The 13,741-nt window shown below is 34.6% G+C and overlaps 1 protein-coding gene across 1 annotated transcript in view; it reads left to right on the top strand.

Moving 5' to 3' along the window:
• LOC129801536 (mucin-2) overlaps window positions 1–13,741 on the top strand; it is a 64,024-nt gene that overhangs the window by 44,166 nt on the left and 6,117 nt on the right. The window contains exon 3 of the mRNA XM_055846742.1: window positions 7,621–8,524. Within this exon, the coding sequence (XP_055702717.1) occupies window positions 7,621–8,524 (904 nt within the window). The remainder of the gene's footprint in view (window positions 1–7,620; window positions 8,525–13,741) is intronic.

Raw genomic sequence — 13,741 nt, 5'->3', positions numbered from 1 at the left:
TTTCTACTGAAATGCACTAATACTCCTTTTAAAATGAAACTATTTGTAAATTCAAGTCTCAGTACCCTTGCAATAATTATTGTTAATCACAATTATTTGTGAAGTGGAAGGTAATTCGCGACTTAAGCCAATTTAGGCGGTTTCAGTGAATAATTCTTGTAGTTATACGTGAATTGTGAAGTAAATTTACAAGTAGTTTCATTTTCAAAGGAGTACTAGTGCATTTCAGTAGAAATATCTGCAGAAAACCCACGAAAGTTATGTTTTGTGAGTGCCAGTAAACGTTAAGCCTCGTCCGTAGTGTGTCAGGAACTGACTTGGCTATGAACGAGCTTAGTCGTCTCTGGACTTTAGTCGTAAGTGTGTATAGGGCATAAGAATACGTATATTTGGGGGCTGAGGAGAGATGGAACTTAATAGTTTTGGCAACACTTCCAGTGTGAATTTTGATCAATGTTCTTCAAAATCCTTTCAAGTAAATCTTAGAAATTATTTTCCCTAAATTTCTGGTAAGACTGACCTGATACACTCAGCGAAATTGCCATCGAAGTATATGAGCCACATATTCCACAAAATAAATCATTTGTACTGAAAAAAATAAAATAAACTCCAATAAATTCAATGAAATAGTGTTCATGTCTAAAATCACTTCCCTCCTATTCTAAATTAATAAAATAAACTATTAATATTTTGCTAAAATGCAATTTTAGCATCAAAATGCAACTTTTTTTAAATCCTATTTTTCGAAGTGACTATTTTCAAATGATAAACCAGTGAGATTCGTCTTTGTCTCGCATTCAAAACGTACCCGCAATATTGAATATAAAAAAGGTGTTCCATCTCTCCTCGAATGACTATATCTTGGGATATTATCTACGAGTGATTGTAGTATGGAGGCAGAACTCTCGTCACGAATCGGTCAAACTTCTGCAGTTATGAGGGAGCTTGGCAGAAGCATGGTAGCCGTACATAGTCGTTTAGCTAAATTATCGGTTTTCAAAGCTGTGTTCATTCCTATTCTCACCTATGGCCATGAGATTTTGGTAATGAGCGAAAGAGTAAGATCACGAGTACAAGCATGCGAGATGAGGTACTTCCGGACGGTTAAAAGAATCGACCACTTTTGACCTCGTAATTTAGGCTTCCCCCTTAATGTGACTTTTTTTTAGCATGTTGGCATATCCAACACATAAAAGTCCGTTATTTGAGGTATTCACTTAAAATTCGAGCAAGAAGTGATTTTTCAAGTTAATTCTTATCTATTCAACGTTTTTTTTCTTTTTGTAAAACATTATCTAGTGCTAAATGTAATATTCCTTGAGACTATAAATCAACATTGCCCACACTTCCTATTCCATTGGTAACTTTGCAGAAGAAGTTAAGTGATATTTCATGAGCTTCATCGCCAAAGAATAAAGGATACATTGTAATTGATGTGATGATATTTTCCAGAAAAACTCTCGTTTTTTCTTCCCATCACTCCCAAGAGCAATAATCATAATTTAATTGCTGTCAAAAAATCCCACTCATTCATTTTTGAACTTTTTAAGGAGCTTTTGCTTGGTCCATTTTTCTTCTGTGATTTTTTTTTGCACTGAAGAGTGATTTCCTCACCAAGAGTGTTTGGGGCGAATGTCGGTGGTAAACACGATGGTGATAAATTAAAATTGCTGCAAATGAGCAATAATGCTGAGCTTCGTGAATGGCAGGGTGGATGGGTGGCTTTTTTTTATGCCCACAGCAGAGAAGTGTGAGGAGGAGTCTGGTGAACCAGGCAAGAGTGATACATTTCCAGGCATCACCTACTAGTTGCTGAATGAGTGTGAATGTAAGTTTCTGTTGACAGACACATTAATTATGCCACATACAACATATTCACTGGCGGAACTTCATCAAGCCATATGAAAAATCGCCTTGGGGCGTGCTGGAGTGGCAAGGAAAGCTTATGAAGGCTTTCTCTTTCATATGCCATACATTTTTTTTACGTTGTCACTTTTTTTTGCGGAGAGAAAGTTTCGCGATTCACAAAAGAAGATTGCGTTGAAATGGGGCAACAAGGAAGGGTTCCCATATAAGCTCATCCTTCTTAAGGCATTTTCGCCTCGTACTCTCTTAAGCCAACAGAGAATGGGTGAAAATGAATAACAAGAGATGATGCTGAGGAGAATGGATGAAAATCCCTTTTCAACTTTTGCGTGTTTGTTGCTTTTTGCCAACTCTTCTCATGTTGCAGAAAAGCTGGGTAAATGAGGAATTTTCCCCACAGGACAAAGGATGCACAGCATCAATTGCACCTAACCATGATTTTGCCCAACATTGTGCCGCTCACGTTCTTTTCTTTTCCCAAACAATTGTGCCTCCAATTTTAATCTGGTAACTCCCGATTGAGACAAAAGATCCCACAAAATAATTAAAAGCCAGACAAATGTGAAAAGCTTTGCAGATTTTTTTTATAGTACATTTTAGAATCCGTATTAAAAATGTGTCTTATCAAATGAAGAGTTCAGTGAGAAAAAAAGAGGGTGCGATTAACTTTTTTTCCTCATAACTTTAATACTTTTTAGGTGTAAAAATATATCAACATTTTTTAATGTTAATATTACACCTTTTTAAGGGTAAAATTAACATGAAAAAAGGTTACTTTAACCCCTAATAAACCTAAAAAAGGTAATATTTATACCGCTTTTGGATCAATACTGCAGGGTAAAATTAACATTTTCGGAATGTTATTTTAACTTTTTCGGATTTCTCTTAGTGTTTGTATAGAACGTATACATGTTATATGCCTAGTAAAAGCGTGCACAAATAGGAATCCTTTATATATACCGATGATCTTGAAAAACTTTAAGGGTTATTTCCAGGGCATTTATTTTCACCGCTCTTATAATTCTTCTCTGATTATCAGCCTTTAACTTACACCACCGTAGAGGCTATACGACAGAAATTGCTTTTAAATATTTCGGAGGTCCTTGCATAAGGTGGTATTAGGTGAGATTCTTAACAATCTCACCTACTATAATCCTAACAAAATTTCATGTCGTCCGATCAACCTCAAACTTGGCCAAAATGTGTTTCGTCACTTCCTGATCACAAATATATATGTGGCTATTTTACGTTCCCGGCCGGCCGGCCGGCCGGCCGCTCTTTGGAGCTTAATAGCTCCTAAACTAAAAAAGATATCGACTGGCGGTTTTCGGCAAAGGTTATATATCGGGTGAAAATTGCAACTTGGTGCATAGACCCCCCACCCCTCCTTCCGCCATTTTGGAGACCCCCCTTTTTTTGTTTTCTCAATAGCTCCGCCCCTATGGCATTCAGCGGACTCAAATTTTAGTATGTTATAGCTGGGCCTTAGAGCTTTCCATCAATACCAAACTTAAGGTCCCCCGACCCCCCTGACCCTAGCTATAAGGGTCCAAAAAAATTTTCTTAAAATGGCCATTACTCCGGTTCTAATTGTCAGAATTTAAAAAGTGAGGGCTTTTTGGAAAGCTCTCGTGAAATGCCACTTCCCCTTCTAACATCGCAAGTTCATAAAACCACCGCTAGGGGCGCTTTTTTTAAAAAGAAAATTTTTAAATCTTAAAAGTTAAATAACTCAAAAATTCCATTGTGCATCGGGCTGAAAATTTAGTATGTTGTAGCCGTTGATTATACCTATCAAACAAAAAAAACCTTAAGTCGATCTAAAACCCCTGACCCGAGCTATAAGGGGTCAAAGTTCGAACATTGACCGGCCTCTATCTCCGGTTCTAATTAACATAGCGACCTAAATTTTACCTTTTTGGTTTCGTCTCGATGAGCACTTTCAGATGGAAGTTCAAAAAGTCACCATAGGTGGCGCTGTGATAGCGTCAAAATTCATCGAAATTCAAAGTCACTTTTCTCAAAAACGGCATTGTGCAAGTTAATGAAATTTTAGTATGTTGTAGTCCAGTCTAGGACGTTTCCAAAATGGTGCGTATGCGCGCTGTGGTTTCAATAGAACCGGAGATATGAGGGGTCAAAGTTCACAAAATTCAAAAAATCATATCTCCGGTTCTATGTGACCGATTTTGATGAATGAGGGCTTAAACGAAAGATCTCACCAAATGCTACAACTTTCTAGAATATTTGAACTTCGTGGGACCAACACCAGGGGCGCCACAGTCGAAAAACCAATTTCAATATCACATAACCTCAATTATCTCGACTGTCGCTGAACCGATTTTGATGATTACTTCAACATAATTGTAGAGCACATTTGTCTCTACATTTCGTCCATACATCATTTTCCACTCAGACTACGCTATCACTCCGATTTTGCCGTTTAAGTGTGAAAAAATGATTTTTCCAATAATAACGCTTTGAAATCACTCAGATGCCAATTTGACTGCCTCTACTCCACCAAGACACTTAAAATAGGGGTTTAAATGGAAAGTCCCGTAAAATACAACAATTCTTTGATATAGTTGAAGTTCAACAAATGACTACTTGGGGAACTCTGGATGAAAAAACGAGTTAAGAAATAAAAAACCTCGCTTATCTTGGCTTCTGAGTAATCGATGAGTTCAAGTTCTACGGCAAAATTATAGAGAACATTCTGGTCTACATTTCACCCATATAACACTTTTCTGTCAGTTCATCCAAATCCTTGATATTTTGGTTTAAATACAAAATTTGTATAATTTCACGAATTTGATTCAAGATAACTGAATGGCGTCTCCCTACTTCAGCTCTAAATCGAATTTGCATGCACTCCGAGCTAGCTCACGTTAAGAATCTCACCTACATAAGCCGGTTAGGATTATCTGTCCCTTTTCTAAATAATTTGGATTCTTTGAATACGAATACGCTATCTATTTTAGAATTTCACGAAGGTTCTTGGCTCCAGAAATCATTTTATTAAAAATGGCCATTTGGGGTAAAAAGTAACAAAAGGGTACAGAGCAAATAGTAACAGGATGCGAAGCAATTTCTGATGTCTCACGGCGAAAAGAAACGTCATTACCATGTCCCACCGGTTGTTGTTTGCATTGGTCAAACGATTCGCAGTATTTTGTGTTTTTTGTTTCTAAAATAGCTTGAAAACGCTTTTCTCGTTTTCTCACTTTTCTCGCAGAGAAAACGGTGTTTTACAAAGCTGTAGATGAATAAATTTTCTATGAAAATATGTCCTCTAGGTATTTTTTCAAATTTACGGAAGCCCATAATGAAGCGAATCAAAATATGACAATACCCCATGTCTGATACTATTTGCCCCAGCATTTTTGAGAATTTTCACAAAATAACCATTTAGAAATCGGCTCGATAAAGGTATTTCCTTTCAAAATATAGGAATTATTACTTTCACAAAGTTGTAGGGTGGTAAATCTCCTATAAAACTGCGCTAATTAGAAATTTTTGAAGCGCTCGAGCAGCTTGTAAAAAAATAAAATATCCGTTTTGTGAAGTTTTGCTCCAGTCTCCCCTAATATTCTAAATTAGAATTTCCGTAAAAATCTTGCTTTTTGAGAAATTGCAGCATTAAGGCCATAAAGATATCAACCTTTGGTTTCAGACTTGTACGAAAAAATACCAGTGATTAGCTTTAATGAGCTTGCGATAATTGGAAAGTAACTTAAGAATACGTGCAAATCAAAACCAAACATGTTTTAAAATCCACAAAATATTATAAAGCATGTCCACGTCCAGTCCACTGGTGCATTCCAATTAGACAATATTGTAGTAAGAAACAATGTTCTTTATTTAATGAAGAGTGTGGATTTCAGTGTTTAGTTTCCTCACTCTGAGATTTTTTCAAGTACACACTATGGCACCTAATTGGTACTTTGTCATTCTGTAAACTCTCTTTACATTCAGCCTGTGTCACGTCTGAGGTCGAAGTCTACAGCAGATATCGCTGTTCCAGAACGTCCTAAAAAAAATCCCACGAGATTGTCATTATAGAAATAAAAAGGAAACTCACTTCGAAGTCCTTGCACAAAAATTTCGAGGATGACCAAATATCTAGCAGACTCATTTAAATATTCAACATCTGGCTGAGACATCCATTTAGCCGTTAGTCTTTGTTATGCCTCCAAAATCGCATCAAATTTATGGAAGTGGGAGGACCCGTTTAAATTCACTCGAAGAAGGGTTGATAAATTTCCTCTATTTTCGAGACCATTTCCTCAAATTGAGACAACCCCTATTTTAAAATTTAATTAACTAGAATCTCTCCCTCAGGAAATGTTTTTCAATACAATTTAGGAAGAAGTAAAAGTGCTTGAAAACTGAAAAACTTTATAAAATTAAAACTGAAGCGTATGTTCACCATTCACATTAATAAACTTTTGTCTAAAATATACCTAAACTTCTGCTTATTTTAAAATTCATCCACTTCCAGAGAAAAATCTCAATTGAATTATAATCTAATTCTGCACAATATTCAGTGGCTATTCTCCAAAATAGTTGAATTTATATTTAAAGGATTTCAATTTACCGTATTTGTCGTTTCTTAGAACTTGGTTCAAAAGGAAATTTTGTGTATTCATATTGTAAGGGTTATTTGCCTTTCATTAAGCACGAGCTCATTGCTTTTGCACAGATCCAAATGGATGTTGTTAATTAAATGATTGACTGATGGTTTTGTCTCAAATCGTCTCTGAAATATCCTTCCGATTATGAATCAATTTCGACACATGATTCGTTATTCTCTTTGAACTGAATTGATATATATCTTATTCATGATTTCTGGAAGACGCTTTCAAAATTAATTTGAAACAAGAAATTGATTACAAAACTTGAGATAGAATTTTCACCCAAAAGTGTTTTGATATGTAGCTTTATTAAACAGCTAAAGCTAAATAACTAAACGTAATAAAAAAATAAAAATATATTTTACTGCTCTAGCTCAAAGAGAGAGCAGTTATACAATCGTCTTCTTTCAACTTGTCACCATCCTGGTGCTTAAACGGTAAAAGATATCAACTTGCGGTCTTCGATGACTCCCAAAAAGAAGTTTTTAATTTTGCTCAAAATTGTCCCAAGGTTTTTCAATAATTTTCGGATATGTTCTAAAGGCAGTCCAGGCGAACATTTCGTGCAAACATACCTATGACCGAAAAATTCGCCAATACGAGTTATTAAAAGTCAAAGGTCAACCAATTTGGAGGGCCCATTTTTCAACCGATTTTGTTAAATTTGCATTTTATGGAAAGGTATTGAAATTTCGAACCTGGCTGCATCGGTTGTTATCGATAATGAAGCGGTTAAATACCGATTTTTGAATATTTTTTTCAGATTTTCTTTTTCTTCACCTTAAGTTTGTTCCTGAGCAATAATAGGCCAAACAGTAAGAGATATCGACTTTCGGTCTTCGATGACCCTTCCATAAGTGGACATTATCTCCGACGGTTTTTTCTTTTTCCTTTACCTCCCTCCATTCTCTCCAAAATCTTGTTTTTCGGTTTTTCTCAAAATTGGCCCAAGCTTTTTCAATGATTTTCGGATATGTTTTAGAGGTAGTCCAGACGAACATTTCATCCAAACACATATACTTTGACCGAAAAATTCGCCATTTTGAATTATTGAAGGTTTATAATCGAACACTACAATCATTACAAAAAGCATTTTGCAACCAATTTCTCTTCTTTTCAGATTTCTCGACGAGATCCGTGTGAGGTGTGCATTTGTGTTGACGGAGAGATCTTCTGCTGGTGGAAACAGTGTCCTACTGAAATTACAACAATCGAACCTACAACAAGGAATCGACCGCCACCCACGAAAAAACCACGAAAAAACCCTAAAGTTCCACCAAAAAAAGCCACAAATTACCCTAAAAAGAAAATCCTGACGTTCCCACAGAATCTTCCAGTGCATTTGTCTGAATTGGAACTCCTAAATGAGTCTGATGGGACAAATATTACATATGCACCACCACCCAAGATTTTAACAACACCTTATCCAATTACTACAACAGTATTTACCACACAAAGTGCTACGGAACTTTCAGATAACATTACACATTCTGAAAGTTTAAATCAAGCACAGGAAGCATCCACAGAAGCTTTTGTGGACACAACAGCCCCACGGGAGAATGTATATTTTGAAAAAACCATTGTCAATCGCAATGGTGTTTTTATTGAGAATATTCGAAAGATCACTGAAGTGGTCAATAGGACATTGGCACCGGAGCCACCTACAGAAGAAGACGAAGAACACGGGGCTAGAAAGATATCAATTGAAGATGATGCACTCTCCAAGCATTACATAATCACATCTTCAGGTCGTATTGAGAACAATCCGGATAGTGTATTGGCTAGTGAGAGCGTTGTAGCTCAGTTCCGGAATTCTTTCGATTCTCAAAACACAACAACATTACCGTTGAGAGTTTCTACATCACCTACAACATCCGAAGATATTGCTACAATTTCCACGACCACGATTGAGTCCTTCACACAAGCGCCGGATGTATCAACGACAGTTAGTGAATCAACAACATTGCAATCGACAATGCAAACGTCGACAGAGGCACCTCCGAAACTTAAGTGTATCGTTATGGGTAAGTCTTTTAAAGAATTTGAAAAAAAATATTCTAGGCTAGTGACTATAAACAAAATTATTTGCACATCTAATAATAAGATGAAAAGTACATTTTTTTTGTACAAAACGATCTTAGAAATGTAATATCAACAAGACTTAAAAAACATCGACAAATACTTAAATTTACTGTGTAGGGTAAAGTGGTACAAGTTGGACAATAATGGTACAATTTGGACAGGGCTTTTTTTCTTGATAAATTTAATACGTCATTTTCATTTGAATATTTTTAATGCTTTAGTTTTATAATTTGGTTCCTTGTGCTTAAAAACGAATTTTGTACTGTATTTATCAAGAAAAAAGCCATGTTCAACTTGTACCTGCAAATTGTCCAACTTGTAACACTATGTCCAACTTGTATCACTTTACCCTATCATTTAACTAAATGTGTAGTGTGTCTACAAAATATAAATACAGTGGGACCTCGGTAGAGTCAACTAATTATTTCCAGGTCTGTTGACTCTATTGGAGTCCGAAAAAATTAATTAAAATGTGAAATTTTGATAGAAAGGGGTATCGTTTTATGTTTGTTCTAGATCATTGATAAATTCAAAACGATAGTCGAATATTTAATTAATTAACTCATAAATTCTACACTCTTTGGTCCAAAAAACTCATATGTATGGGCAAACGTCGGAGATTAAGGAATGATTTTACGGAATGTTTTTATTATTAGCAAAAATTACTCTCCATGTGGTAATCTTGAGGTCCACCCACGATGTTAAGATAAGGAAATGGTGTCCTAAAGATTTCTTTTTCCCCTTATTTTTATTTATTTATTTATTTTTTTTTAAGAACTTCGGCAGATAATTAATTATTGAAAATTCTGATGCAAGTAACATTATTAACTAGAATTTATTTTAAACTTTTAGTGTATAAAAGAAAAGATTGAAAGTTCTTTTCATTATGCCATAGTTCTAAACTTCACAAAAAGAGCAATAAAATCAATTTTTTGTCATTTTCTTCATGTTCTGTAATATGGGCGCTAAATGGTTAGAGATATCGACATGAAGTCTTTAGATGACCCCCTAATAAGTCAACCTGAGGATTATTAATATGACCCTCATTTCCTCCCTACCCTCCCCTTCCCAATAAGATCGTTTTTGTTTATGATTACAGGAAATCACGTTATACTGGCTTTTCGGAAGATTAAGGGGAAGGGTGGGGTGGAAATTAGGGTCGTATTAATAATCTTCCAGTTGACTTATGGACTCCAAGCCAATATCTTTAACCATTCAGTACTTTAATCTTAAATGTACAAAAGAAGGGCGTTTTAACCGTTTTTTTGCTGGCCACTTTTAATTTTATGTCGCTTAATTTCTTTTTCATCCAAATTTTCTTAAATTAAAAATGTAACTTAAAATTAATTTACACTTTTTTTAGAAGGATAATTTTTATGATCGTTTATCAGGTACATTTTTTTAAACAAGTTAGTTCTTTAAAAAGTTCGAATGAATTTAGAAAAAGTTTCTTCATTATGTTGTACTCAAAAAATCTAACATCCAGTACATTTTTCCTTACATTACAAATTTCTTTATATAGCGATCATAGGCTTAACCCATTCAGACAATATACCAGAAATACTTGAGATAGAATGTTCATATTTTGGGATTGGTTTCCTACAGATTAATAGATGATTTTTTTTTAAAAGAAAAAAAAATACCTATTACGGGGGCGTGGGGAGCCGTGGTCAAACACACGTCTTAACGGTCACTGAATTTAAATTCTGTGCGTTAATTCATTACAAACTCTATTGCTTTAAATAGAGTAACTATCCAAGAAAACAAATTGGCAACTAGAGTTCAAATCAGGAAAGAGGAAAAGAGGCCAATTTTAACAAATTCGACGGGATGTCGAATTTTCCGTCCGCCATTTTGAGCAAAAATTTTGCATGACCTTCCGCGAAGCAAGAAAACAATAACAAAATGTATTTTCATCTCTGTCGGACTATTTTTCCCATGTAATTAAAGAACTAAGGTTACTGAAAATCCATTCCCGACAGCAATTCGGATAAAAATTGCATAGGAATAAATCATCTAAAATCACTCAATTTGCGTATGATGTATAATACCATGGTAAGGAATGGGTTAATAAAAAAAATCTTAAGACAAGAGAGAATAGACAAGAGAACTTTCAAATCGTCAAAACGCTTAAAATCTCGAAAAGAAAATTATTTTGTTGGAAAATGATTACACGGTTAATATACGAATTTTATCATAATATTACCATGTTACTTACACAAATGTTTTTCTTGTATTAAAAACGTTACATTGATACACCAAAACACTTATTTTAATTTCGAAAAAATCATAATAAAATCATATAATATTATTAGATTAATAATAAAGGAAAAGTTGACTCTATCGGAGTCAATTTGGGTCCAAGTTGACTCTATCGGAGTCCGTAGAGTAAAAAAATAGCTGTTGACTCTATTGGAGATTGACTCTATCGGGGGTTGACTCTATCGGGGGTTGACTCTATCGAGGTCCCACTGTATTTTAAATGGTACAAAAGTACGTTGAATCCCATAAAATGCTCTATAAAGCGATACAAATTGCAGGATAAAGCGCCACAAAGTCGGAGGCAATAAAATTATTAAAATATTAAATCAGAAGCAAATGCGCTCTTTCTCATTTGGGACTCAATTTATAGCGACATCCTCCACAAATTTTCCCAGTTTGCCTATAATACTTCTAAATTTAATTTTACATTTGATAACGCATAATTACCCACATTATCATCATTTGGACTGATTTTGCTTGACTCTTTAGGAGTCACCCATTAAATGTGAGTGCGATTTTATCCTTTCATTCCCCTATAGTTAAATTTTATGCACTCGATGTCATGTTTTTATCATTTTGCCATATTTGTAGTCTCACACCATTTTCCTCTTGTTTTATGCAAAATCCCCGGCAGTTTTTTTCCACCAGGATAGCTCTCTTAATCACTGCCAGAAAAACATTTAATGGTCGAGAGCTTTTGTTGGAAAATTAAATTTAACGTTGTTGTGTCGGAATATTTTTGCGCTGCAGTGACAACAGAGCTATCTTTGACGAACAATGGATAGAAATCTTTCATATATATCAAGTTGTGGTTCCAATGGCCTCAAACGCCTCAAGTCGTTATCTCTAACCGTTTCTCTTCAACCAGCTCTAGTAAAGGTAGAAAGAGTCGAAATACAAATATGTATAGAAAAACTGAACGCTGATCTAACCTCTGAATTACTTATAAAAAGTCAAATTTGATGTTCAATTTTTTCGTAGGGGCGACTGGGGCAAAATTTGTCAAAACGAAAATTTCAATATTCACTATTTTTTTTTTAAAAATAAAAGAGACTGAGGCTTGAAATTTTTATTACAGATAGCCTTCATGAAACTTCTTAAACTTACAAAAGTTTCAAGGGATTCTAGGAAGGATAATGTAAAATAAAAAAAAATAATGAAATTTTGAGCACTGTTTTTGGAATATTTGGCTTACAGAAAATATCAATACTGATTAACTCAATTTAAGCACATTTCTCGTTAAGATAAAGAAAAATTATCTTCGACAAAATTGTAGAGGAATAAATTTCCTATAAAAATATGTCTATTTGATATTTTTAGCGTTTGCGAGAGTAAAACGTCACAAATTATCCGAGGACTGAGAAAATTTGCCCCAGCAATTTTGAGAATCTCCACAAAATCGACTTTTAGAAAATGATTCGAAAATCACATTTCTTTCGAGATAGAGAAAAATAGTCTTCTGCAATGTTGTAAAGCAGTAAATTTCCTATAAGAATATGCTCATTTTAAAACGTTTATGTTTTCTCAGAGCTCGTGAAAGAATTAAATATGCGTTTTGACAAGTTTTGCCCCAGTCTCTCCTACAACCAATGTATTGGCCGAAAATCCTATAACTCGAATTCAAAAGATTGCATTGTTGTAACTCTTTGTATAATTCAGAACGATATACTCGATTTCATTTAACATTTAGGCTTTGGAACAGTGAAAAATCGGTAAATTGTCTATATTATGGTGTTACATGGGTCTCTTAGACCAAAAAATAGGCCCTTTTTCTGATAATTTATTATAATTTGATTATGATTTACTGTGTCGAAAATACTTTACAGATTCCAATTTTTTGGATATGAAAGAGTAACTTTAGAACAAAATTTAGAAAAAAAATTGACAAATTTTGAAAATTCGAAATTTTGAAATTTTGTAGCTGATTTTCGGGACCATTCCTCAAGAAACAGACCTTGCTGGTAGAATTTATGAATTTGGTACCACCCACAAAAACAGTGTCCCCAAGTAAAAATATTTTTACATAAATATTAATACTGATGAACTTTCTATGTGCCTATGATAGTAGTTTTCCTGAACAGCGACATTAATTAAGAAATACTTATGAAATATCATGTATAGAAATTACAGTTTTGAACCTATTTTTGATTTTTGCTTCCTGAAACTAAGAAAAAAGAGCTAGGATCCTAATTTTTCAGGAAGTGTGAAACTTAGGACCAGTTATTAAAGTATATTGCTATGAGTCACAACTATTGATTAATACAGGAAAAAATAGTTATTATTAAGCTTGAACCGTATAAAGCATGGGCACTTTCCCCTACTGCCCCAGTTCTCTGTAGGGGAAGGTGCCCTGCCCATGCTGTAAACGATCTCAAGCTTTGAAATCACTACATTTTTCCTACAGTAGAGCCCCGCTATAATCCATATTTGGTTCCAAATTTGACACTTGGGTCGCACTATAGTCCATGTCATTTTTTAAAATTATCAAAGACTTTTAGTATTGAAATTGCTCGACGGCTTCCACTTTCTTTGCGATTGTGGTACTTGTCTTCGCTTTTTTCATTAAGGATCACAATTATCACAACTACTCAATAAAGTTTGCCAAAAATATTAAAATAATTATGACAACATTGCATGTCGCGTACTAAAAAACATAACCTAACTTAATTTAAAATCAGTGTTTTGAAATCAACGGTCGATAAATTATGGACTATAGAGCGATGGCCTATAGCGGGGCTCTACTGTATGTTTCTTAACAAATGTGACACATCGCACCCACTTCTGAAACTAGGGAAAAAGTGCCCAGTTTTTAAAATATATTGCGAGTCACATTTATTCAGAAACATAGGAAAAATTTAATTATTATGAAGCTTGTGATGGTGTACGAAGAATGGGCA

This window comes from Phlebotomus papatasi, chromosome 2 (genome assembly GCF_024763615.1).
Source record: "Phlebotomus papatasi isolate M1 chromosome 2, Ppap_2.1, whole genome shotgun sequence".
Taxonomy (NCBI): domain Eukaryota; kingdom Metazoa; phylum Arthropoda; class Insecta; order Diptera; family Psychodidae; genus Phlebotomus; species Phlebotomus papatasi.
Note: the sequence above shows the minus strand (reverse complement) of the source record. Positions and strands in the feature narration are given on the sequence as shown.